Source organism: Camponotus vicinus, unplaced genomic scaffold, assembly GCF_025532165.1.
Source record: "Camponotus vicinus isolate PSW18456_S1 unplaced genomic scaffold, iyCamVici1.0 SCAF_8, whole genome shotgun sequence".
NCBI classification, from domain to species: domain Eukaryota; kingdom Metazoa; phylum Arthropoda; class Insecta; order Hymenoptera; family Formicidae; genus Camponotus; species Camponotus vicinus.
The window spans coordinates 10612631-10638794 of record NW_028141980.1 but is presented as its reverse complement, the minus strand read 5'-3'; the positions used below and the strand labels follow the sequence as shown (position 1 = coordinate 10638794).

Sequence of the window (26164 nt, the reverse complement as noted above, 5' to 3'; positions counted from 1 at the left end):
TAAATTTGTGTAAAATGCATAAACTGTTTTTCTTCTTTTATATAAAAAATTAAATTACATAAAAATCGTGTTCATTAATAAGAAATATATAATTTACACATATATTAAACAAGATTCACAAAGAGTATCTAATGATATATATCATATATTTAATCAAATATGTATAACTTTACAAAAATGCTTTAAAAATATATACTTTAAATTATTTTTTACCTTCTACCATTATGATGTGATATCCAAATTTTGTTTTCACTGGCGGATCTGTGTAAACCGGAGATGCCAGATTAGAAATTGGTAACGCAAAGGCAGCATCTTGAAAGGGTCCTACCATGGAGCCCCGTGTCATCCAACCAAGATCACCCTTTAGATAATAAAATGCAAAATCTCAGACACAATTATTTCTAATTTATTCATTAAGACGATATTTTTTCGATATATTCATGTTACCCCAGATCTGGCTTTGTCCTCACTGTATGTTGCTGCGACTTCATTAAATTTCTGACCAGCTTTTAATTTTTCCAATGCCTCCAATATCTTCGATTGCTTCTCGCACAGTATATGTCTAACCTGTAGTCGCACATGGAAAGATAATTTTATAAAATAAACTGTATGAAAATGATAAAAAACCTATAATATATATATATATATATATATATATATATATATATATATATTGTACACAATATTTAATTTTCTAAGGGTGCTCATGGATTGTCATGACAATTAATAATTCACAATATAGTTATATAGTTATACGATACATATCACATTTATCGATACAAAATATGTTTCCTTACTTTCACTGCATTTCCTCCTTTCTTTTCTGTTTTTCCACTGTCCTCCGAGGATTTACTTTTACTAGTCTTCGCGGCACCGGCGTTCTTCTTAGGCGGCATGCTTGTGTAACTTTAGGTTATATCAATATACTATTGACAAAAAATAAATTTTTTTACAATTGTGTTTAATAAATAAATTTCCGTGCTTATGAGTGAATAATTAAGAGGTACGATTAATTATGATAAAATTTATGAAATTAGTTGTTTATGGGAATATAAGGACCTACCTAAGCACGATATGTTCAATCCGGAAGTCATACTAATATTTATTAATATTATTTAATATATTTATATTAATATTATTTAAAATTTATTAATTTCATTTAATATTTACTGATATTATTAATCATCCTTCATCCTTTTAAAATTGAACTTCGTCTTACATTTACTCCCTTTAATTTATTAATCTTTTAAATTTAATATATCATTAGTTGGTAAAATAGAAATGTATAAATTAAAATTATCATCAGATGGTTTCTTATTATTATTAATGTATTCTAAACTTTTATTATTTACCTCAGAAAAAAAAATTTTGATTATCATTTAACTCCTTAATTACTGACAGATTTGTTAACAAAATTACATTTATATCATGAAAAATATACTCCTTAATATCAGGGCCGGCTGGAGATTTTGCGGGACCTCGGGAAAAAGTTATTAGTATGGTCCCAAAATATTTGCGAAAAAGAATTTTTTATCGAAAAATCATATAATTTTATTAAACATAATTTATACAACATTAAATACATATAGTTATATGCTCGACAAAGAATAACAGAAAACAAAAAATTATATTCTTTTTAATTATTGCTTATTTCCTATTGTTTTTATTAAAAATAAAAACGGATATCATATACTCAACAAAGAATCAATATAAAAATTAAAATATTCCTTATATCAATACATCTCTGAAACATTAAAAATTCTATTACCAAATTTTTCTAAAAATTTGAAAGTGCGGGACCCCTCTGAGCGCGGGGCCTCGGTCTGAAGCCTGAAAACCCGACGTTTGAGCCGGCCCTGCCATATATGAAAATCGTTATAGTGTACAACCACGTGGATTATAGATGAGAGGTATAATGTATACTACATCACATAGTAATAATGCTTCATTATACATACAGTGGATGACTGGTCACTTGGATTTACTTAGTGATTTGAAATCTTATATCTTATCTGTGATATGGTTTGGTAAGACGTGCGTTCATATTTGGATCAGCAATTCAAGAGTAATATTTAATACAACATATCGATATTTTCTTTACGTTACTTGCTTTTTCTTTATTTTTTTATTTGTTTCCTCTTTCTGAAATATTGAAATTTTTTTCAATTGTAAAAAAAAAATAAAGCTATATAATAATATTATAAATCAGAACTGTACATGACACATCAAATTATTACATGATTGATATTTTTAATTTCATTTAAGAATATTTCATAATTTATTGCAACTTATTTTCTCTCTAGAAAAAAGTTTACTTGATTGACATTAGAAAGAAAAAATTGCAATAATGGACCTAAAGCGACCAGATAGACCATCTAAGTGCACATGGAAAGCAAATGAAGAAAATTCACCTCACACGAAACGAATGGAGTAAGTTGGAAAGTATTGGAACTGAAACTTTATAAAAAAAACATAATTTATATATCTTTCCAATTTTGCCATATGTTACACATTCTATATTAATTTTTATATTTTAATAATTAAAAATTTTTAATACTTTCTATTATTAAATTCTATTATTAAATTTAGTATCAAAATTTAGATTATATGACATTAGAATTAAAATATAGTCAAATAAAAGTGTAAAATTTAATATAAATATTGCCACACGTTATAATATATATTATACAAATAAATGTAACTATAATATAACAGATGAAAAATTTTCATAATGTAATTTTAGCTTTATCATTAAATTTATGTATATTATTGTAATATTGCACAAATTTTTAAAATATTATGTGTTTAATATTATAATACAATGAAATATTATATTAAGATATACAAGAGAAATGTGCCAATAAATGTCATTATTTTGTTTTCTACAGGATACCAAGTCGCAACAAAATATTACCTGACATTTTAAGTGCAATCGGTCAGACACCTCTCATTCGGCTCAATAATATTCCTAAATCTCATGGAATCAAGTGTGAAATATGTTAGAAAAAATTTTTATATCATATCTTATAAATGAAAAAAAAGTTGATACTTTGAGAAATTTTTTTCATCAACTATTGTTATTTTTTTTACACAGATGTAAAATGTGAATTCTTTAATCCTGGTGGATCTGTAAAAGATCGAATAGCGCATAGAATGATACAAGATGCAGAAGAAAAGGGATTAATAAAGCCAGGATATACAATCATTGAACCAACAAGTGGCAATACTGGAATTGGTCTAGCAATGGTTGCAGCAGTCAAGGGCTATAAATGCATCATTGTGATGCCAGAGAAAATGTCTAATGAAAAAGTCTACGTGCTTCGCGCTCTCGGTGCGGAAATTGTGAGAACGCCAACTGAGGCTGCTTGGTATAGTCCAGAAGCGCATATCAGTATTGCTCAAAAATTGCAAAGAGAGATACCCAATAGTATTGTCTTAGATCAGGTAACATACCCTTCATTTTAATCCTCTATTTTAAGTAAAACTAATTTGTCTATTAATGATATAATATACAGTATACTCATCCTGGCAATCCATTGGCACATTATGATCTAACTGCGACTGAACTTTGGGATCAATGTGATGGGAGAATAGATTATGTAGTTGCTGGCGCTGGTACTGGAGGAACTGTCACCGGAATCGGGCGCAAATTAAAGGAACTGTCGCCTGATATAAAAATTATTGGCGTGGATCCTATAGGAAGCATTTTGGCACAGCCACCTGAGTTGAATAAAGGGAACGTTGGTTTCTACGAAGTAGAGGGAATCGGGTATGTATTATACTATGTATAGAAAATAATAATTATAACATAATGTAGCTTTTAATGAAATGTTATCATTTTATATAAAATAAAAATAATCGAATAAGAAATATTTTTACGTTTTCCAGATATGACTTTGTACCGACGGTTTTGGATCTTAATATTATTGATATGTGGATGAAGACTGAGGACTGTGAGTCACTAAACGCAGCACGTGCATTAATTCGTGAGGAAGGATTATTGTGTGGAGGTAGTAGTGGAGCGGCACTTGCAGCGGCAATTAAAATCGCCAAAAATCTGCCGGCAGATAAACGTTTAATCGTTCTCTTGCCAGATGGCATACGTAATTACATGACAAAGTTTGTATCAGATCAATGGATGGATGCCAGAGATTTTTTGGTAAAATATATTTAAGATATATTGTATATCTACATATTGTTATGAAAGCATATATATAAGATGTTTCCTAAATCATAATCTTTTTTTCTTCAGACGTGCCAATCTTCAATAGAGACAAACAAATGGTGGTGGAATATACCATTATTGAATTTAACGTTAAATAAACCTACATTATTACCAAAGGGAATGTCATGTCAAGATGCTGTGGATTTTTTTAAAACTGCTACTAACATTCAACAATTATTGGTAACTGATGATGAGAAAACACATGTAAAAGGTGTTATCACATCAGATGCGCTTTTGTCTAATTTGATTTCTGGTGCGGTGAAGGGAACGGATTGCGCGGAGAAAGTCGCGATCAAACAGTTTACAAAAGTTACGATCTCGATTACACTGGGCAAACTATCACGTATTCTTGAAAAAGAATCTTACGCTGTAGTTTTAAATAACGATAATGCTTTAATCGGGATTGTAAATCAAAATGACATTTTTAATTTCATAATTAAGGTTGATAATGCAGCACAGAGTAATGGCATTTTGTAAAATTCTCCCATAATATTTGATAAAGCAAGATTGTCATTTATACAATATCTGTGTATTTGGATAATTAAGAAAGCTATAAATACAAAAACGAGATTGAATAAGATGTCAGAATTCCTTGCTGCATTATTATTAAATGCTATTATTTTTTGTACTTATATCTTATTGGAAATTAATTTAGTACTTATATCTCTACAATGAAAAAAGTTGCCAATGGGAAGAATTGTATTCTTATTTGAAATTTTGATACAATTTTGTCTAGTACCTTTCAAGCATTTATAACTTTTAAGCGTTTAAGTTTTGTATATCCATTTTTATAATGGTTTTATAAATCATGTAATTAACAGAAGTGAGAATAAATATATATAATAAAGTTATGAACCAATATATATCTGTGTGGATGTACTTTAGAATAAAATGTTCATAATTCATGAATATATAAAAGAAAATGTGTTTTACATGAGATTTAAATGTGTTTTATATAAGATTTTTATAAAACTATTCTTTTTCTGGAAAATTAATGATCCCTTTTGATTAAACACAAAAAATGCAAAGAATATATAATAAATATCTATTTCCTTATATTTAATAAATACACAAAATTTTATCATATATATTCTTACATATCTCTATACCTATATCTCTATGCCTTTTTGTTTCTCAAATCATAATAGAGCAGCTATTAAATTTTTTGAACTTGAACATGAAACTTACAGCTTGGTAATGTAGTAGTCTCTGCTGTAACAGTACTGATAATACCAAGATTTGCTAAACTACCTCTGAGGAGACCACAAGTGAAGGCCAACAGACGAGGACTCTCTTTAAGATACTGCTTGCTGTTACTTGTACCAACTTTATCTAATAATCTGAAGGCATTATCTTGTAGCACATACACTCCATGATGATTAGTTCTGAGATTATCGATTTGTTTGTGATATAAACTGGACCAAAAATCTGTGCAGATAAACTTGATCATATCCAGTTCATCCTTGAATCTGCTCCATTCTCTTGTTAATCGCTCAATAATCCTGTATCCAACACTGAATCCCATCCATTCCAAACGCGAGAGCTCTTCTTCGCCTTCCTTTTGACATACATATATGTCGATATATATATTTTCAGTCAGAGAAATTTTTTATAATAAATAATAGAGAAAATTACAATACATGCAAGCATTTTTACTTATTGCTATCATCTTATATTCATTACTTACTGCAGTGTTAGATGATTTGCTCAGAACATAATTGACCAGTTCAGCATGCAAATATTCAAAGAGACAATCGTCAGCTTCTCCAGTTGCATTAGGATTTACTTTGGAATCAATTATTTGTTGCTTCATTTTTTTCGTTGATATTATTTCTCGTTTTATTCAATTATGTAACTTATTCATATGTAACCTGTTTTTCAAACATATATACATACGTGGTTTTTAAATAACCTAAATATGTACAGCCATTAACTTTGTATATTTAAATTGTTGATTGAAATAGTCACAAATTAATCGCTGTTTCATGCGATTGTAAAATATTATAAAGTATATATCAACACATATATATTATATGCATATACTCGCGCATGACATCATTAAGTCAATCTGTGGACACTTGACATGCGCAAAACACGATTTACATGGATATGTGACACACACACACACACACACACACACATATATATCATATTGGTAACCATGGAACTGTTTGAACACATTTATGAAAACACGTTCTCTTTACAGGATAATCATATGTGTACTATAATAATTAATTTCTTAAATGTCAATATAAAAATATGTTAGCAAACAGTGCCATCTTTCACAGATATTTATTTAATACATATTTTTTATTAAATAAGGATCTTTATATAAAATTCACGCATGAAGAATACTTTGATATTGTATTATAGTTAAATATGTAACTTGAATAATAAATATATATTATTTAATTATATATGAATATATTATTTATATCCATAATATAATATTTGCAATATAAATGTTTAAGATAAAATAGGATATGGAGAAGTATATCATCAATGGTCAAATTGGTGAAGGAGCGCAAGGCTTAGTTTTGAAAGCACATGATGTGTCCAGAGATCAGGATGTGGCACTGAAGAAAATCCTAATTAAAAGAACTGAAGATGGTCTACCTGCATCCATCATACGCGAAGTGAAAAGTTTACAGCAACTCGAACATCCCTATGTATATATTTTTCTTTTTTAATGTTCTTAAATTAGCCTGAAACAAGAAATTAATTGTATTTTTAAAATATTTATTTATATCTTAAATTAACAATGTTATTGCATTTACCACAATTTGCTCCCAGGTTGTTGCATTATTGGATGCTTTCCCAAGTGGCTTGGATTTTATAATGGTATTTGAATACATGCCATCAGGTTTATGGGAAGTGTTGAGAGATACTGACATATCCTTGACGCTGGCGCAAATTAAAACATATATGAAAATGTTGTTGGAGGGTATGGCATATGTACATGGAAAACACATAATACACAGGGTATTAAAATATTCCTCTTCAAAAATTATTCCTAGTTTGAGATTTATAGATGCAATCTCTCCCAATATTAAAGTTTTTGAAATTGTACTTTTAGGACTTAAAACCTGCAAATCTATTAATTAGCGCCGAGGGTATCTTGAAAATCGCAGATTTTGGCTTAAGTAGATTGATGTGGAAGGATAGTACGAAAGCGTATTCGCATCAGGTCGCCACAAGATGGTACCGAGCACCGGAATTGCTTTATGGAGCGCGATATTACACGTCCGCAATCGACATGTGGTCGATCGGCTGCATATTCGGCGAGATGTTAAACACTTCTCCATTATTTCCAGTAAATATCCCACTTTCATTAAAATAAATTGATAAAATATATGATATAAAATCTTGATATTGTATGTATAAAATTACAACAGGGTGAAACTGACATTGAACAGCTAGCTATAGTTTTGAAGTATTTAGGCTCTCCTACATCTGAATCGTGGCCTGAATTGGCTTCATTACCAGACTACAATAAAATTAGTTTTCCTTATCACAAAGGTACAACATGGGAGAGTATTATTCAAGACGCCCAACCGGAAGCTACCGATTTAATCAGGCAAATTTTGATTTACAATTCGTCAAAACGTCTGACAGCTGAGCAGGTGCTATAATATAAGATTGCATATGTAAACATATATATATATATATATATATATATATATATATATATATATATATATGATATAAACAAAATTGATAAATTGTTATAGGCATTATGTCACATATATTTTTACTCCAAACCTTATCCATCAATGAAGCACCTAATAAAACCACCACAGGATCATCGTTTACGTGTAAAACCAAAAGAAATCAATCCAAATGTGCAAGCAACAACGCTTTTCGAAAATCTTCTAAGTATCATGTAATAATGCTGTATATATGCTGTATGTGAATGATATATGATCTATATGAAAAAATATCCACATAGAAAAAATAAAAAATCGTTAACGATTTCAATTAATTTAACAGATTTTATTTAATTATCATTCCTGTAAAATGCTAATATCCTCCTGAACACCTCCGGATTATAACCCGTGACTACAGGTCTGGCATCTGAATATTCGGCTTTTTTGTAGAGTGTTAATGGCGGTAGAGCGTACCAAAAATTTTTCACACTGACGTCATTAGCGTCTAACGAATTGAGTTGAAATATGAAAAAATGATAGTTTTTCCCGTCCGATTGAATGCACTGCAAGGTCACAGGTTCTGGCAATTTTTTCACGGATGAGCCGAATTTTTGTCGTGCACAAAACGCTGCCATCGTGTATGCTTTTATCATGGTGCGACCGAGAATCTGGCTTTCTGTCACAGACAATTCCGTCAAATTTTTTACTTCCACTGGGTCGTAATGTACAAAGATAGTATGGACGTTTTTCCAAGGTGTTGTTGCGCTGACAGCTGTTGGATACAATATACTTGTCATATTATAAGAACAATGTATATATTAAATATAACAAGAGCAACTAAACTTACGATATATGTCTCCAGTTTTATAAAAATTTGTCTGATCCAAACCAATAGTATGATGCAACGGATAGATGTTTGGAAGATCTATTTCCATATTGCAATCAGAACTTTCCAAGGGTTTTAGAGGACTTGCTGACATGATTATGACATCTGAGCTTAAGGTGAATTGGAAGAGATCTGATTCTTTTTCTGGTAAAATATTTTTATATTATGCAATATTTATATTATACATATAATATTTAATATCTTTAAATGTATAGTTATAGATTACCTAAATTTAATTTTGTAATCCCATCGTACAATACGCATCGTTTCTTTGCAATATCTGGGCCAGACAAAGATTCACATAATTGCAAGATCTTTCTGGACAAACTCCGCCTATGAAAATAACAAGTATGTGATTAAAAAATAAATGTATAAATTATCAAAATAATTCTTAATTTGCTAACATTTTTCTGCAATCGCTTAAGCCATAAATTCTGGGAAATACCCATGCAGGTCTTTTAGGATCTTTCATCTTTGGTAACTTATCTTGATGAGCATCAAATATATTTGAAGTATAAATTATCCTAAAAACAACAAAAAATTATGATACATATGAGGTGAATATATATAATTTGAAAAAAAAAAAAAACAAATTTAATATACCTGTTTACTATGTCATCTACATAATCTGGTAATTCTGGAAGTGAATCTTGTATATAATTTGGAGAGCTATCTGGCAAACACACAGTATTTGTTAATATTTGTGCTTGGCAAAAACCTTCTTGCAGAACATTATGATCTTGAAATATTAAACAAGTCTGAGCTTTCCAATCAGGATGTGTTTCAAAAAGTAATTTTGGTCTGAGTCCTTCTATTTTGATCCTGATATAAAATATAGTTTGCAATTGATATTAATTAAATACATGCGATATATGAAATAATTTGTAAAAAAATAGATTTTTTAAAAAGTACTTTGTAAAAGTCCGTTTTGGAGCGCTCACTTCTAAGGCATCCTTTACTTCAATCCCGTATTTCCTGGACAAATATTTATCTGCCTTGTCATTATTTATTGGGCGTTCTCGTTTTACGTACCACAATTTTTTTATCTGTCTGCCTATGTGTTGCTTGTATAATACTTGCGTGATCTTCATTGTATATTTTAAATGTAAAATAGATAGTTAATAATAGACGTGAACAAATTTCTAAGGTTATGTTTATTACTTGGAAGATTCCTTTTTCTTTAATAATATTAAATTCTTCCTAAATGATATTGAGAACTGAATGTTGACAATCGTGATTACATCGAGAAAAAAATAATCGGATGGAGTTTTGAGTAATTTTACAGATTTGTAATATATTTCCTCTTTCTTCCGATTCACAAAACATATAAACTCTCATGTAAACACATAACCTCTTTTCACTTGTGACAATTTTAAATTGCAATCGATAATCGATATCATATCGCTAAAAGAAAAGTTCAAAATTACCCCAAATTAGTCTCAATAATTGAGACAATGCAATAATTATTGATAACAAAAATAGTTAGTCTAGCAGCTTGAACAGAATAAAAAAAATACACAATATAAATATTTTATGGTATATATTTAATATCTTTAAATTAATGTTTAGTACAAAATAAATTTTCCCACTTTTCACATTCCACCTATATACATATATATTTATATAGAAATTTATATATGGCAATCTATTTTTGTATTTTTTTTTTTTTATATATAAACTTTAAAGCTAATGAACTTTTTTAGCCGCAGCATTGGGATTGAGAATTTTGCGCCTTTGGGCAAACATATGCATATAAAGACGAGGAAAAACTGCAACAAAATGTATATATAATTTATAATTTTATTTTCTATACTATTCTATCTATTTATCTATTTATATTTGTGGAGTATCGTGTACTTACATGGTATGTAAGCTAACATAACTGTTATCAGAATATACAAATAGCTAAATGTGAAATTCCATTTGTTTGGTAAAACGAAACTCCATGAATCAGGATTAGCATTAGAATATTGTACAGCAGCATAAAAACATAATAATTCACCAGTTACACCAATTGGATACAGTATAATAAACGTGGTATATCTAAAGTCACATTTTAATTAATGTTTATACAAATTAAGCAACACCTATCAAATTTAAAATTTTTTAATAATAAATTTGTTTACCTGAGCCAGACCAATATATGTGGCACAATATTAACAAGATGAGCAAAGTAATAAAAGTATCTAATGATTTCTGTGATAGACCATGCAACGAGAGCTAGAGGAAGTCCTGGAGATGCAGCAGCATATTTATAAGGAGTAGCTAAGATAACTCCAACTACAACCATTACACGGCTGAAAACTTGGAATGTTGTGATTATAACATTGGAAGGTACCAGTCCAGTTGCTGCATGTATTATCTAAAAAAAATAAACTTTCAACAAACCATTCACAAATAAATAATGCATGTATGTGTGTGTGTGTGTGTGTGTATAATACATCCAGATAGTTAATTATTTATGAAACATGATAACAATTGTTGACAACAATATGATCATATAATCATATTACTCAATATGATAGCAATATAATCAATCATGCTTATCTGGGTATAATATATAATTTTATGTTATATAACTTTTACATAACACTTTCAAATACTATTGCTAATAATGTTCTCACTAGAAATTTACAAATTATTAATTTTAAAAATGACTTGCTGCTGCTTATATTCTGCTTATATTTTTAAGATATAAATACCTCTAATACAGCTGCATTTTGGAAAATAATTACAGCTAGCTCTGTTTTATCCCACAAGGTTTCACGAGAAGGATTGATGTAATGTTGTATAACTTGGTACAATATGTAACTCCATCTAAAAGAGAAAATTTTATTTTCGAAAATGTGTTGCAATAATATATAAAAGAAAATATAATATATAGAGAAAAGCTCTTTATGTAAAAATAGTAGACTAATAAATAAATTTCTTAAAGACAGAATATTCTAAAAAGCAAATATTTTAGAGAAAGGTGACTTCAAAGTTACTCGTTTCGTAACTCTATACATTTCGTTATTTCACAAATTATAGAAAAAAATCAATATACCCCAAAGTCTGTCCGAGATTATACGACGCCAGATAAAATTTTGAGAGAGCGCTGGGTTTTTTGGACTTCGTTCCAGCCATGTCTACGCAGATTTTTTTCAAACGTCTTGTCGCTTCGTTCTTGGGTGATTTGATGCTTCACCGAGAATGTATAATCGCTTTTTTAATATGCATGCTGTCATAGTGAAAATCCCTATTTATGTACATACATACGCAACAATCAGCTATGTATTTGATTATTAATCAAGAATGAAGACGCCAAAGTATATTCTTTCATGAATCCAATTACATATCTCGCGGCGAATTTTTTCGCTCATCACAAATTTCATACACATTCATTTTTTTAACTCGCAAGGTTATAAGTAATACTATTTTTTTAACCTTTTTGCATTACGTAAGTAAACAGTACGAGTATGTTTAGAGTGGAAAAAGATATGCGTGTAAATCTAAATTATCTATTATTTCTACACATCCATTCAAAAAAATCTGTCAATGAAATTTCATCAAATTAATTCGGAGGTTTCTTTGCGCATGTGAAAGATTTATGAAAGGATTCTTGTCCAAATTTATCTAATTTATTTCTTCGTATATTCTGTATTCATTGATCGCACCGCATAATGGAAGATTCACACTACATCGTGTAAGTTTGATCCAATAGAAAATATTCTAATCAATGACGTCTTCATCTCTAGAGAACGGACTCTTCCATTGGATGTCGTGCATCAAACACAAGAGACGGTATGAATCCTCCTTAAGAGAACCAGCCTCGAGATTGCGTACTCGTTATTGTATAACATTTTTGTTGTTAGGCGTGTGATTTGTGTGTTGATTGTCCGAGTGAGGTACTTGCCGTGTAAATTGCCCGCCAATCGATCGAATGAGAGAAAAAGAGCATGAAAGAAGAATAAATGAAAAAAACAGTGAGATGGAAAGGAAGGACAGATAAAATCACTTCGATGAGTCTTATTGAGACAGAAAGACAGCTTCTGGTTTGCAAAACGCGTCTAAATCTTACATACGAGCGATTTGCGATGCTTTAGAAGCTTTGGAATTCGTGCAAATTAATGCACGCTCTATAAAAAATTTAATGTGCGACTTGCAAATGAAAGGAATTATGTGTTTCGCACAAATCGCCGATGAAATACTTGCGACAAGAATTATCATGCTTAGTTTCGCGCATTTTTCGATACTTGTCGGCTTCTATTACAATTTTTTATGAAGTAATAATTTTTGCCTATTTCTCTTCTTAAATAATAATATAAGACTGCGCGATCACGCAATATCCGCCTAATTCTCTCGTACATGACAAGGGAATTTTTAAGTACATAACTGTAGTAAAGAATTAACACCAAAAAAATGCACAGAATCATCGAATTAATCTTAAATAGCGCCTTATTATGGATATTTTTACAAGTATTACTGAGTGTATTAATCACTGTCCTATACGAGTTTTGCATTCCTTGGATTGTTTGGGGCTCGTTAATTATTGTGATTGCGCTGAGATTGGCCAGAGTATCCCCTCCGCCTATAAAATTTGTCCAAGAAGTGCTCGGTGTGAACCCACTCCTCTTAGACAAAGATAATTCTGTGTCTGAAAAACACAGAGAGCAATACTGCATGCGAGTGGTGGCTCATCGTGGTGGAGGACTTGATTATCCTGAAAACAGTTTGCTGGCTTTCCGAAATGTAAAATTATATAATTCAAAATATTATCTAGCTATATAAAATATTTGTAGAATTCCTGTTGCACTAGTCCAAAATACTGAGATATAAATACTTTTTGTATTTCAGTTATTGGCTTATTTAACATAATTGCTGCTTGATAATATAAAGTGAAAGGAACTAATATAATATAAATCACCCTATTTAATCATTAAATATTTCTATTGTATTTCTAATTATTCACTAGAAATATTTATACATTTATATTTCTACGCATATATGTATGTATACATATATATGTTGGAAATATTTACTTGACATTACCTATACTTTTTACAGAGCAAGGGAAAGGGTTGCAATGCTATAGAGCTTGATATAAGACTAACAAAAGATAACATTCCAATATTATTCCATGACCCAACAATTGAAAGACTTACAGGCCAAACAGGAACAGTTAGTGAGATGACATGGGAGGAATTGAGAGAGTTAGATATAACTTATAATCATCCACTTAGGTATGATTATATAATTTATAATTATTTGTTTACATATGATTATGTACATATATATTTTTTCAGTCTAATTATAATTTATATATAATTATATAATTACATAATTTATATATAAAATGCACCTTATACAGTAATGTAACATATATCTGAGTATTTTAATGGAAAAAAAGTATATTTTTTACCATAGAGACAAATTTTCTAATGGCGAGAGAATTGCGCTATTAGAAGATGCACTGCAAGAATGTCTGAATAGCGAACAGAGAATAATTATAGACATAAAAGAAACAAGGATGGATGTCGTGCAAATTGTTCTGGATATGTACAAAAAATATCCAAAGTTATTTGAAAGAGGCCTCGTCTCGAGTTTCAATCCAATTATAATATACATGGTACATATGGAAATTTTATTCAAACACTAATAATTTATACACTAGGAGGAAATATTTTCCATCTGTGAATACTCTTAATCTTATATTCAGATTCGAAAGAAAGAGCCACGTATTGTCTCGAGTCTTGCTTGGAGGCCGTATTATTTTTCGAGAGTATCGTATACCGGCCTGGAAGCGCCTAGCGCGGCACGATTTCATAATCTGTTTAAGCATTTGGCAGCTTGCGTTTTGGAGATTTTATACGAGTGGTTATTATCTCGCTTCGTTTATTATATTGTTGGCATTTCTGCTATAATATTGCACAAGGACATAGTCAATCCGTACGTAGCAATTTATTCAAATCAAATGTTCAGTGAGTTTATATGTATATATTTGTAAACGAATTTTATATATATATAAACTGTGAAATATAATTTTATTTCAGACGCGTCATAGAACAATGGTACGATCGTGATATCCGTGTAATGACATGGCCGGTAAATCGGCCGTCAGAGAAAACGCACTTCTCGAGGCTCTTCAAAGTCACTTATCTAACTGATACGCTACATCTAGAGAAGGACATGTAATAAATGTCCGATATATTTGTTCAGTATTAATTTCAAAGACTTTTTATATGGTATGCTGACATTATTATATATTGTACAAATTTTTCTACTTTTATGTAGATTATATATCATGATCAATCATCTAGTCGGGTCGTAAAATTGACTTAAATTTAGAATATAAGATATTTGTTTTATAATTGGACGCAAAAAAATCTGTCGCTTTTATGTTTTGATCGAATGTATGTATGCAAAATTTTCATTTTATAAAAATAAAATTACTTTGATATAAAATATGTTTTGTACAAAAGTATATATGTTTATGAAAAGCACACAATAACAAATTGATTCGATATATATAGGAAACTTAAATGGAGAGTTAAAATGATTCTTCTGGCATTATATAATAAGATTTATTATAATTACCTAATTAGGAGTAAATTATAACTCTTAAAAAGATGCGCGCGTATGTATGTGTATGACTATGTATAAAATTTATATATAAAACTTATCCGCATTTTTTTATATATATATAATCATAAAACAATTCTTTGTCAATATGAATATCAAGATATAGATTACTTCTTTCATGATTGCACAAATATTATATAAATATACATACAATGTCAAAAAATATTTTAGTCTATTAAATATAACGACCATAATTACATTTGATCACTGTATTAAATACAACTATGTGATTATAATGTGTGATATCTCAAATCTTGGTACACACATTATTGTTTACAGTAATTAAGTACACATTATTGTTTATAGTAATTAAGTACATTCTTTCTTTGGATAATGCATAATGTCATAAAATGGCACATTTATATGTTTCATAATATGCCAATAATAAGTTTTTAAGATTATTATTGAAATTATGCATAAAAGAAAAAGTCATTGCAACATAAAAAAAGAATATAAATTTTTAAATATATAATATTTAGGTTTTAAATTTGAAGTATTAATCCTTCAAACAATAGTAGTAAGTTTACTTTTACGAGATTCCATACCTTCAATGAGGCCGGTTAATAAATCTTCCATTTCTGTTGTGGCACGTTTCAATTTACAATTGTCATTACCATCATACGATTCTACAGAAATCATATATAAATTAGCTATATATACATATTTGCATTAACTTGTGCTATATATCGAGATAAAATTTTATTATAAAATTATTATATTTAAAAATCTAACACCTACTATTCTACTTTTCTATTTTCTTTTTAATAATTACTTACCATCAAGCAAATAGTCATTGGCAACCATATTTTGCAGTCTGTCTAGTATATCATTAAGATCTCCTTGAATATTTTGTAAGCTACTATGTTGTGAATGTTTGTCAGGCCGTTGTAAGGAAGATGGAGTATTGTCTCTATGTATGCCTGTAGGAGATTGAGAAGCTATCAACGATGAATCATTATTTGTGTTACTAATTGCTGCATTAGCTACATAGTTATTTTTGCAATTCGAATTGCCAGCAGCCAACCACTGAGAGAAACCACTGTCAGCTGTACTCAATTCTCTTCTTGTTCCTAAAATTTAATTCAATACATATTTGCATAAATCTATCAATAATCATTTTTCGTGTCGATATACTTTGTATATTCAGGTATATTCACCTCCAATCCAAGTACTTAATTCCATACGACTGTTTTCTGGTATATTACCGAATCCAGAATTCGTAAAAGTCTCTTGAGCACAAGAGAGAGCGTTGGCATTATCTTCCCCTACTGTATGCTCTATAGGTGATGAGGTATTAAAACTATCTGATATTAATTTATCTTTTCTATGAAGTGTTTTTTGTGGATCTGCAATGTCTTGTCTAATAATCGGACTCAATTCGAATTCTAAAGGCAGTGCTGTAAGTCTGGATGATAAAGGCGGTAACATTGGAGTGCTTTGCATACGAGTGATAATCTGTGGTACTTGAGTCATATCGGTAAATAAGTATTTCTGCAAAAATTAAACACAGTGTTAATGAACAATGTCTAAACAATCTTCCACTTAATATACCTTAAGCGTTTTTAGTCGTTGCAATTGAGATTCGATGGTCGCTCTGTGACGTTGTAATCTCTCTGCTTTGGTGCCTTGTATGTCGAGCAATTCAATTTGTAGTTGTCGATTTTCCTCTTCCAAATGCATTATGATACTTTGTAGTTCCTTTTGCGGGTCGCTGAGAATCTTTCGTTTAATGGTACTTCTCACTGAACCATAATCCATACGTCTTGTTTCATTACTATATATAAAAAAAGTTGTTTAAGAATATTGTACAATTATATATAAAATTGTGCAGTTTACACAAACCTGGTAACATTTGCAACTGGATCCTCTATTGCGATTGTTCTAGTGGGACATAATCTCAATTTATTCCTGATCAGTTCAATGATTAGTTTTGTAACTTCACGATGTGATGTCTGCAAAGTATTATCCTTTTAAATAATTCAATTCACATAACAGAAGAAATTTAACATACCTTCATGCAAAATTCACGAATTGGATGCTTTAACTTATGCTTATTTGATGTTTTGCCTAAGAGAAAACATTCTTGGCATTGATGATATCCTGTGCATTTCAAGCATGTATATCTTGGTCCTTGTATTGGTGTTACTTTACATGAAGAACATCTGATATTATGTACAACTGCAAAGAAAAATATAATTTATTTTGTTATATTTTGTTGTCATATGTAACAATTTAATTCTGTCACTTACTATGTTCTGCAGATTTTAATCGATTGAATGTTGTTATCCAGACAAGCAGAGGAGGTTCCTGCATGATCCATGCAGCAAACTCTGCTTCAGTAATTCCAAGACCTCCTTGAGACTAAAATGTGTTTTAAAAGATATTCATTTTTCATGTGTTTTAAAATAATTTATTTTTAATAAAAATAATGAATACAGAATAAATTGCATTATACCTTTACAAAACAGGCATCTATATGTGTCTGAATTTGTTCATACCCATATGTTATAGTTTCTCCAAGCATTTCTGTTATTTTACAAATATTTGTTAATAAGGTATGCAAACCAGCTCTAGATAAACATGCATTGTGATCGGCTAGTTGCTGATACAAATATCCATACTTTTCTTGTAATTTACCATTACTCAATAATACCAATGCAACTTTTACTGAAAACACTAAAATATTTCCAGTACTTTGTCTGCAAAGTTAAAAAGTTATTAGAATTTTCTTTTTCGTTATGAAACTAATTTATTGATGATATTGTATTACATATATGTATAAAGATACACATTTAATATCTAAAATTATTAATGTGTTAATATTATTTAGAATAAAAAGAAAAAATAACAAAAACTTACTTGTCAAAGGTAGTTAAAATATAATTTGTAGCAAGCTTTGTTACAAAATCAACATCAAAATTGAAATTACTTTCTTTCTGTGCCGCAAAATAAATATCAGATAAAACATCCTCAATCTCACTCGAGTCTAAATTAACACAATTCTCAGTGATGGAAAGTCTATGACGTTCAAATACTCCTGCTATTAATTCCAACTGTACATATTGCACTATATAAAATAAAATAGTTTCAAAAAAAGTAAAATTTTATAAGAGAAATTAGATGAAATATGAGAAACTTACTATTCAATTTTTTATGTAATATCTGCATCTTTGCAGCAGTTCTATAAGATGTATAACGAATGGCATTACATCCTTGTATAGATTGCATAATATTTTCCATGGTTGAATATTGTTACTTTGAGCTTGATGTGTCTGAAGTTACTTTTCAAGCATAACTTTAAATCTATATTAATAACGAAATAGAAACTTTTTTTTTACATTTATATAAAGCATACATCTTTCTATTCTATTTATATGATATTAAAAGAAATAAACTTATACTAATGTTAAGATTTTAAGATGTTAAGATGTTAAAATTGTTAATGTTAATTTTATATGATACATGTTTCTGGATAATCTTGTTCATACATATCTGTTTATACAACATATATACACAGCATATATAAAACAATCTTATTTAGTGTTTTAATGCAATAAATTATGTTACAAAGAAATACTAACAGTAAAAAAAATATTAGAAAGAAAATATTACATTTGACTTTCTATTTGTATATAAATATCAACTATATAGAGACTAAATCATTTATGTATTTCTAATTAATTAAAAAATAAAATCAGCTATGATATTAATTGCACAACAGAAATAATATATGTATTAAATATATACATAAAATTATAATATTAAAATTATAACATGTAGAGAACAATATTAATACAGAAATTTTGAAAAAAAAACTTACTCTCTATCAGCTCAACATAATTGGATAGTTTAAATATTGATGTAAACAACAAATTTACGTTTAAATCATAGATAATGAAACATATAGATAAACAAAAATGTTAAGGAATGCAAAAATTTACTAGAAATTGATTAAAAATTGAACCGATAGATCCCGAAGAACAACCAATGGCCGTATTCAGCAGACAACAGTTGGGCAACATTACTAGATTTTCCGATGTAATTCGACGCTGATTGGTCGGACCTGAAAGTAGAAACCAATCATGTTCGATTGCTACTTAGGTCCATATTCTGAATCCTCTTTTATCGATAAAAGTGCCTCTAAAAGTGGCTTATAGCCAATCAGAAGGCTTATAAGCTACTTTTAGAGGCACTTTTATCGATAAGAGGATTCAGAATATGGACCTTAGCGGTTGAGTCTGCTGAATGCGGCCAATGACATTACTGTAATAAATGATTTAATCTTGAGTGTGTTCTGTTTAATATGCTACGAATGCTGCTAAACCTTTTTAATTGACCAATCAGAATGAAAAGAATAAAGATCTCTTCGCTCTGATTGGTCGATCAAATAATTCGAGTCTTTTCTAGTGTTAGGCTAATATTACATTTGTCGTACGACAAATTTTTTAAACATATTAATTGGCTGCAGAATAGAAAGTTTCTGAAGAATAAAAAAATTACTATCCCGCAGCCAATCAACATGCTTAAAAAATTTGTCGTACGAAAAATGTAACATTAGTCTTAAACGGAACGCATAAAAGCCGTAATCACACTACGGGTTGCGGGCTTCGTTGCGATTGGAGTTGACCAATCAGAGTAGCCGGTCAACAAATTGCTTTATTCTGATAGGTCAATTTCAACTGCAACCGAGCCAGCAACCCGTAGTGTGATTGCAGCTTAAAATCCGATATTTGTGGCTGCGGTCAAAGTGACGCTGAGGATGCTTTGAAGCGTTTGATTGACCAATCAGATTAAAGAAATCTTTACTCCTTTTACCCTGATTGGTCAATCAAACGTTTCAAAGCATTTTCAGCGCCCCCTTGACCGCAGCCTGTATATATATATACAACATACGTAACTTTGCGCAATACAAATTTTGTGTTAACACATGTTGGCAGGTTAAAAATATTCAATCATGTCAGAATTCGAAGAAGGTCAATTTAGTGATGCAGAAGAAGAGGACGAAGTATCTTGCATGTAAGGATTATACTTTAGATGAATATATTTAATTATTAAATTATAAATTAAATAATAAATAATTAATTATAATTACTATCATTTTAATTAAAAAAATTAACCTATAACTTACTAAACTTACTAAAGAACTTACTAAAGAAGAATTGAAGATATTGGGCCTGTTCTTTTTAGCTGCACTGCTGCATCAGTGCAATTAGTTAGAGTGAAAGAAAGTATGTTTGTCTCTTTCCAACTTATTGCACTAGTGCAGCAGTGCAGCTAAAAAGAACAGACCCATTTATAAATTATTTACAAAATTACAAATATCTTATACATTAAAAAAAGGTCACTATATATTTATATTTTATTTTCCACAGACAAAACAAAGTCAAAGAAACATTTGACGATTCCCATGTACAATTTGAGGAAAAAGTAGCCAATTTGCATATTACATGCAAAAATCATCAGAGTAAAGACAAAGATTCTCTTCAAAGTGTTTTGAAGATGAATCATTGTCTTTCCTCTGATAATGAGGATTACTGTAACAACGATTATGATTTGTATGAAGATAAGAATGCTGTCATAAAAATGAATTCACAAAGACTCAATACTCAAGAAGCACCTACCAAGGTAACAAATTATCAACCAAAACATAAGTTGTTAACTCGTTATGCGAATAAGATTAACTTGGAGAAATATGCGGGTCCATCATTGCCAGATCATATAGCCAATGTACTGATTGAGAATGACAAACGCGTTGATAAAGATCGTATAAGAACGAAAGATAAGAGCGATCATGCGACAACCGAGAATGTTTTGGATTCACGAATCAAGAAGAAATTGCATAAACTATTTGAAAGAGGAGTATTAGCAGAAATAAATGGTTGTATATCGACTGGGAAAGAAGCAAATGTATATTATGCCAAGTCGAAAAACCAAGACGAGATTGCTATAAAAATATATAGGACATCCATCTTGACATTTAAAAATCGGGAAAAGTACATTAGGGGAGAATATCGTTTCGATCATGTATACTCTTTGCACAATCCACGCAAAATGGTAAAAATCTGGGCAGAAAAGGAATTTTCCAATTTAAAGCGCTTGGAACAAGGTGGTATCAGAGCACCACGGCCTCTTTTATATGGTGGTCACATGTTGTTGATGGAATTTCTGGGTTCAGATGGTTGGGCGTCACCTAAATTAAAGGACGCTATACTTACAGAATCGAAATCGAGGATGTTATATAGAGAGTGTATCGAAATTATGTGGAAGATGTATAACAAGTGTAGGCTTGTTCACGCTGATTTAAGTGAATATAATATATTATATCACAATGGATCGATTGTAGTCATTGATGTTTCACAAGCAGTAGATCGTGATCATTGTAATGCAATTGAATTTCTAAGAAATGACTGTAGCAATATTACAGGTATGGCAGAAAAGTATTTTATGACACTTTCACTTAGAATTAAAAATATTTATTTCTGCTTTTGATTCTGATATTTTAATTATTCTTTTCAGCATTTTTCAAAAAGCACAACGTGGGAGTTATGTCACTTCAAGCACTCTTTGATTTCATAACAGATCCAACAATAAATGAAAAAAATATGGATGAATATCTAGATATCCGAATGCAAGATGCAAATGAAGAAAATGATCCACAGCAACAAATAGAAGAGGCAGTTTTTAAGCAAGCTTACATTCCTCAAAGATTAACTCAGGTATTGATTATTATAAACGCATGGAATGTGTAATTTTCATTTGAATAAAGAAATAATATATCTGTTCAAAAGATATAAACTCTTATTTTGTGTATTCTTTATAGGTGGTCAATGTAGAACGTGATATAAATCTTGCAAAATCTGGAAAAGATTTGATTTACAAGACATTAATTGGTTTAAAAGCAGATTTATCTGAGCCTGCAGAAACACCTGAGATCTTAGCTAATAAACATAAAAAAAATAATAAAGATGTAGAAGAAGAAAACAGTTGCTCTTCCTCTTCTGAAGATAGTGATAATTCTGATAGTGAAAACGATAGCGAAACACAAAGCGACGATAATAAGAGCAAATTTGTAAATTCGGCTAGACCCCGAAACGAAAGCCCTGACAGTAAAAAAGTAAGATACGTTTTTTTTCCTGCACTATTATTTAATTGTATAAATTATCTTTAATTTTAGGCGCGTAAAAAAGCAGTCAAAGAACAACAAGCGGAGAAAAGGAAAATTAAAGTAAAAAAGCATGTCAAGAAACGTAAGATAAAAGTATCAAGAGGGGGAAAATAAATAAATTCATGTAAGAAAATTAAAAAGATTATATAATGTATATTCGCATTGATAATAATTTGACAATCTTAATCGAGTGTCATTCTTACAAGTAATGTAACATATGTAAAAAAAAAAGTACAAAAGTTGCTAATTATTTGAAGCGAAACTTGCATGTGAAAATATGTACATATGCATTAGGCATTTTTTTATTAGTACAATTATAGGGACTTTTATGTCATTTTGTAAAATATTTTTCTTCATGGACAGAAGATGGCGTTGTATTACAAGAAAAATAACGAATACCATCTGATATTCAATTTATTCGTGATGTAACTCATTTAAAAAGAGAATTTTGTTCGAGTTATTATTTATCAAATAATGTAGCCACAATATATGTATATACGCACAAAGATCAGTATATTTTAACATATGAATTTAAGCGCATGTCGAAACATGTATGAGAAATTCATATATGTTTTAATATAAGCACAAATTCATGTGTCGAGACATTTTTATTCCTGCGTATGTACGTAAGTATGTACTCTATATATCAGAAGTATAGTATTGAAAATGAGCTTCAAAATGGACGATTTGCTAGGTATTGTTGAAAAAAAAAGGCTTTTTCTATGATTATTAAATAAGAATATTTTTGATGTACATATGTATTATATATAAAATGATTTTTACTATGCGATTATACAGTGACAGACGCAGCCTCTATTAAAGAGAAATTTCTCACAACCGGTTGTTCGAAATTGGACACGATATTAAAGGGTGGTATACCTTGTCGAGGTATCACGCAAATTTACGGTGCTGCTGGCACGGGAAAGACACAGTTGGCTTTACAGTTGTGTCTCTCTGTCCAACTGCCAGTAACTGCAGGCGGTCTCGGAGCTGGTAACAATCAAAAAGTCTGAAATAATAATACAATATGCTAACTCAGAAAATAAAGCAACAAATAAAGATCTCATTATGTAGCCTTGGAATTTGATATATCTTCTATAAATCCTTAAAAATTCAACAAATATCTGAAATATTTTTTAAAATAAAAAATACAAATTTTAATCAAATTTATAAATAATAGTTTTCTATCATGTTTTTTCTTTTTTCTTTCAATTATTTTATATTTTTCAAATATTCATAATATTGTACAAATTAAAATGTATGATGATAGAATATATTAATGTTAACAGGTGCGATATACATTTGCACAGAAACTGCTTTTCCATCAGAACGGTTGCAACAATTGTTACAGAACTCAGAAATCGCTAAAGCTCATTCTGTAAATGGAGATGTAATATTTGTGAACCATATAGCCACTATTGTAATTACAATATTATAATATTAAAATTCATCATATGTATTTAGTTTGTTAATCATACATATTAAAAGACAATTTATAACTAATAATTAATATAAATGCTCTAATTATATTACATTACTAATTCTTAAAATATTAACTTGTTGAATAAATATCAATGATTATTTACTCATACACATAATAATTGATATATAATACATGTTAAAGGATGAATTAGAATTATGTCTGCAACGTAAAGTCCCAGCTCTGATGAATATTCATAAAATAGGATTATTAGTTATCGATTCAATAGCAGCCCCTTATAGAGTAGAAGATTGGAAAGATCAATTACAAGGCAAAAGTAAAAGAAATGTTGGAAGACAATTACATGAACTTTGTAAAAACAATAATTTGTGTGTGATCTGCATTAATCAGGTAAAGAAATATTAAAATAATTGTTAGAATAAATATTAAATTTAGAGTAGACATTAAATTTTTATATATTTCTAGGTTTCTGCAGTTATAGATAGTCACAGTGTTATTTCTGAAGATGCAATTGAACAACCAGCTTTAGGATTTACTTGGTCAAGCATGATCACCTCTTCCATATATTTTTACAGAAGAAATTCTGCGCGATATGCCTGCATAATGCTAGCTTCGCACTTGCCAAGAATTACTTTTCAATTCATAGTGAGTCAATCTGGAGTCAAAGTGACTCAATAAATCTGTGCATCATATATAACAAAAATTCTCAATTTTATTTTATTAGTTTATTTATATTGTGAAATATATTTTCATCGAAGATTTTTATTACATTTTTCACTTTATAATCAGATAATATGGAAGCATTAAATGGATCTATTGTTCTTACATCTATATTTTCAATATCACAGTTTAATATTAATCTAAAAAATAAATAGAAAATTAGTAAACTAATTAATTCAAATAACGAGTTTCTATATAAATTTTACCTAAGAGAATGGAGATAGGTTCTACGAGGCTCTATATCTTTGCCATCACTATATGTATAATCTCCTATAACTGTATGACCAATATAATGGCAATGTACTCTCAATTGATGCCGTCTACCTGTGCCAGGTGCTAGTAATATTTTAGTAGCAGGCTTGTTTTTCCAAAATCCATGTTCCAACACCACCAATACTGTATAAGAATTACGTGGCTTTTCACAAAAGACACTGTCATTTGTACACATTTTATGATTACCATTTTTTTCACGAATATCATCGCCTAGTTAAGGAAAAGATAAAATTAAATTTTACTTTAATCTTATTCTGATATTATTGTACTCTATTACTTTAATAGCTAACCAATAGGCTTGTTGATTATGATGTGAGGTTCATGTATATGACCATGTACCAATGCTAAGTAGAACTTTTGTACTTTTTGATTTTCAAAAGCAAACGATGCTGCTCTAGCTGCCTTTTTATTTAATGCTATGCACATGATGCCGCTCGTAGGATAATCCAGTCGATGTACGAAATAAAATTCGTGGCATAGTTTCGGGTTAACCAAGTCTGGCAGCATTTTTCGCAATTCTAATTGAACAGTATTCTGAAAACACAATGTTTGATTAATATAAGAATATATTTTATGTGTATCCATCACAAGCAAGTATATTCTCACCTTTCTGTCAGGATTATTACTATTTATATACATATCATAGGGCTTATCGATTACTAAAAAGTTCTCACTGCGATGCACAATCTTGACATTATATTTCTTGTTCCAATTATTGACTAATCTCTCAATATATTGTTGTATTAGACAAATAATTGAATGTATAAGATTACAGACAATCAGAATGGTGTATAAAAATCTATCAATGTTTATTTTAACCATTATAAAGTAAAATATTGTTTATTTTGACTTGACGATGTTTCCACCTCGCGGCCATTTTATCCAGGTAGAAGTGTAAGAAGAGCATAGCATATGGCATATATGTATACACACACACACACACACATGCATCATATTTAAAAAATATTTTAATACATGTTATTATTATATAAATAAATCTCATATTTTTATAAATTTTCTTTTATGTTATAACATAAGATTACTTTTAATGTATCGGTGATATATGAATAAACAAAGTTCTGTGAATTTGCATGAAAAAATGTGTGAAAAGAAATGCATAAGAATCAGGAAAAATGTACATGTCCTTGTTTTTCTTTCAAGCGTGCAACCGAGAATTAAATATAAA

At 29.6% G+C, this 26164-nt stretch overlaps 11 protein-coding genes across 21 annotated transcripts; 5 read left to right on the top strand and 6 right to left on the bottom strand.

The window, feature by feature from the left end:
• Positions 1–70: 70 nt before the first annotated feature.
• LOC145975915 (peptidyl-prolyl cis-trans isomerase NIMA-interacting 4) lies at positions 71–1218 on the bottom strand. 3 transcript variants are annotated; one of them, XM_083106685.1, is made up of 5 exons: positions 1171–1215; positions 1064–1095; positions 798–926; positions 448–567; positions 71–361 (listed from the first exon to the last, which is right to left on the bottom strand). In XM_083106685.1, the coding sequence occupies exons 3-5, from the start codon at positions 894–896 to the stop codon at positions 203–205; spliced, it is 378 nt and encodes a 125-aa protein (XP_082962811.1). In that variant the 5' UTR covers positions 897–926; positions 1064–1095; positions 1171–1215; the 3' UTR covers positions 71–202. The 3 variants fall into 3 exon arrangements, with proteins under 3 accessions (XP_082962811.1, XP_082962812.1, XP_082962810.1); XM_083106686.1 differs by lacking the exon at positions 1064–1095 and having other exon boundaries at positions 1171–1218; XM_083106684.1 differs by having other exon boundaries at positions 1064–1204.
• A 673-nt stretch (positions 1219–1891) lies between these two features.
• Cbs (cystathionine beta-synthase) lies at positions 1892–5084 on the top strand. Of its 4 annotated transcripts, none has more exons than XM_083106671.1 (7): positions 1892–1910; positions 2304–2430; positions 2889–2998; positions 3095–3444; positions 3516–3769; positions 3889–4159; positions 4253–5084. In XM_083106671.1, the coding sequence occupies exons 2-7, from the start codon at positions 2348–2350 to the stop codon at positions 4700–4702; spliced, it is 1518 nt and encodes a 505-aa protein (XP_082962797.1). In that variant the 5' UTR covers positions 1892–1910; positions 2304–2347; the 3' UTR covers positions 4703–5084. The 4 variants fall into 4 exon arrangements, with proteins under 4 accessions (XP_082962797.1, XP_082962794.1, XP_082962796.1 ...); XM_083106668.1 differs by having other exon boundaries at positions 1892–2027; XM_083106670.1 differs by lacking the exon at positions 1892–1910 and adding an exon at positions 1921–2034.
• Trs33 (trafficking protein particle complex subunit Trs33) lies at positions 4252–6460 on the bottom strand. The gene is made up of 2 exons (XM_083106683.1): positions 5913–6460; positions 4252–5783 (listed from the first exon to the last, which is right to left on the bottom strand). The coding sequence occupies exons 1-2, from the start codon at positions 6036–6038 to the stop codon at positions 5382–5384; spliced, it is 528 nt and encodes a 175-aa protein (XP_082962809.1). The 5' UTR covers positions 6039–6460; the 3' UTR covers positions 4252–5381.
• Positions 6389–8203, top strand: LOC145975910 (cyclin-dependent kinase 20). Of its 3 annotated transcripts, none has more exons than XM_083106675.1 (6): positions 6389–6606; positions 6697–6894; positions 7019–7207; positions 7302–7538; positions 7621–7848; positions 7957–8203. In XM_083106675.1, the coding sequence occupies exons 2-6, from the start codon at positions 6709–6711 to the stop codon at positions 8110–8112; spliced, it is 996 nt and encodes a 331-aa protein (XP_082962801.1). In that variant the 5' UTR covers positions 6389–6606; positions 6697–6708; the 3' UTR covers positions 8113–8203. The 3 variants fall into 3 exon arrangements, with proteins under 3 accessions (XP_082962801.1, XP_082962803.1, XP_082962802.1); XM_083106677.1 differs by having other exon boundaries at positions 6411–6444; XM_083106676.1 differs by having other exon boundaries at positions 6444–6486.
• Mrpl37 (mitochondrial ribosomal protein L37) lies at positions 8198–10125 on the bottom strand. Its single transcript, XM_083106672.1, has 6 exons — positions 9671–10125; positions 9362–9580; positions 9163–9282; positions 8985–9091; positions 8720–8902; positions 8198–8644 (listed from the first exon to the last, which is right to left on the bottom strand). Exons 1-6 carry the CDS (start codon positions 9847–9849, stop codon positions 8223–8225), a joined length of 1230 nt encoding a protein of 409 aa, XP_082962798.1. The 5' UTR covers positions 9850–10125; the 3' UTR covers positions 8198–8222.
• A 156-nt stretch (positions 10126–10281) lies between these two features.
• Hacd1 (3-hydroxyacyl-CoA dehydratase 1) lies at positions 10282–12370 on the bottom strand. Of its 3 annotated transcripts, none has more exons than XM_083106681.1 (6): positions 12013–12370; positions 11805–11961; positions 11461–11575; positions 10885–11120; positions 10620–10801; positions 10282–10527 (listed from the first exon to the last, which is right to left on the bottom strand). In XM_083106681.1, exons 2-6 carry the CDS (start codon positions 11882–11884, stop codon positions 10445–10447), a joined length of 696 nt encoding a protein of 231 aa, XP_082962807.1. In that variant the 5' UTR covers positions 11885–11961; positions 12013–12370; the 3' UTR covers positions 10282–10444. The 3 variants fall into 3 exon arrangements, with proteins under 3 accessions (XP_082962807.1, XP_082962805.1, XP_082962804.1); XM_083106679.1 differs by having other exon boundaries at positions 11805–11939; XM_083106678.1 differs by having other exon boundaries at positions 11805–11939; positions 12017–12369.
• LOC145975909 (glycerophosphodiester phosphodiesterase 1) lies at positions 12297–15515 on the top strand. Of its 2 annotated transcripts, XM_083106674.1 has the most exons (6): positions 12297–12541; positions 12613–13489; positions 13805–13980; positions 14165–14366; positions 14457–14686; positions 14791–15515. In XM_083106674.1, exons 2-6 carry the CDS (start codon positions 13160–13162, stop codon positions 14930–14932), a joined length of 1080 nt encoding a protein of 359 aa, XP_082962800.1. In that variant the 5' UTR covers positions 12297–12541; positions 12613–13159; the 3' UTR covers positions 14933–15515. The 2 variants fall into 2 exon arrangements, with proteins under 2 accessions (XP_082962800.1, XP_082962799.1); XM_083106673.1 differs by lacking the exon at positions 12297–12541 and having other exon boundaries at positions 12578–13489.
• Positions 15308–19270, bottom strand: LOC145975906 (dystrophin-1). Its single transcript, XM_083106667.1, has 11 exons — positions 19200–19270; positions 18520–18682; positions 18239–18446; positions 17835–18078; positions 17629–17740; positions 17391–17557; positions 17222–17331; positions 16931–17153; positions 16537–16870; positions 16156–16449; positions 15308–16005 (listed from the first exon to the last, which is right to left on the bottom strand). The coding sequence occupies exons 2-11, from the start codon at positions 18617–18619 to the stop codon at positions 15884–15886; spliced, it is 1914 nt and encodes a 637-aa protein (XP_082962793.1). The 5' UTR covers positions 18620–18682; positions 19200–19270; the 3' UTR covers positions 15308–15883.
• Positions 19271–20237: 967 nt separating this feature from the next.
• Positions 20238–22698, top strand: Riok1 (RIO kinase 1). Its single transcript, XM_083106663.1, has 5 exons — positions 20238–20395; positions 20752–21803; positions 21896–22095; positions 22200–22493; positions 22554–22698. The coding sequence occupies exons 1-5, from the start codon at positions 20334–20336 to the stop codon at positions 22656–22658; spliced, it is 1713 nt and encodes a 570-aa protein (XP_082962789.1). The 5' UTR covers positions 20238–20333; the 3' UTR covers positions 22659–22698.
• A 169-nt stretch (positions 22699–22867) lies between these two features.
• LOC145975904 (DNA repair protein XRCC3) lies at positions 22868–25821 on the top strand. Its single transcript, XM_083106665.1, has 5 exons — positions 22868–23238; positions 23343–23537; positions 23834–23964; positions 24169–24375; positions 24451–25821. Exons 1-5 carry the CDS (start codon positions 23211–23213, stop codon positions 24661–24663), a joined length of 774 nt encoding a protein of 257 aa, XP_082962791.1. The 5' UTR covers positions 22868–23210; the 3' UTR covers positions 24664–25821.
• On the bottom strand, positions 23811–25922 carry LOC145975901 (RNA pseudouridylate synthase domain-containing protein 1). The gene is made up of 4 exons (XM_083106664.1): positions 25585–25922; positions 25269–25512; positions 24912–25188; positions 23811–24845 (listed from the first exon to the last, which is right to left on the bottom strand). Exons 1-4 carry the CDS (start codon positions 25798–25800, stop codon positions 24698–24700), a joined length of 885 nt encoding a protein of 294 aa, XP_082962790.1. The 5' UTR covers positions 25801–25922; the 3' UTR covers positions 23811–24697.
• Positions 25923–26164: the final 242 nt, after the last annotated feature.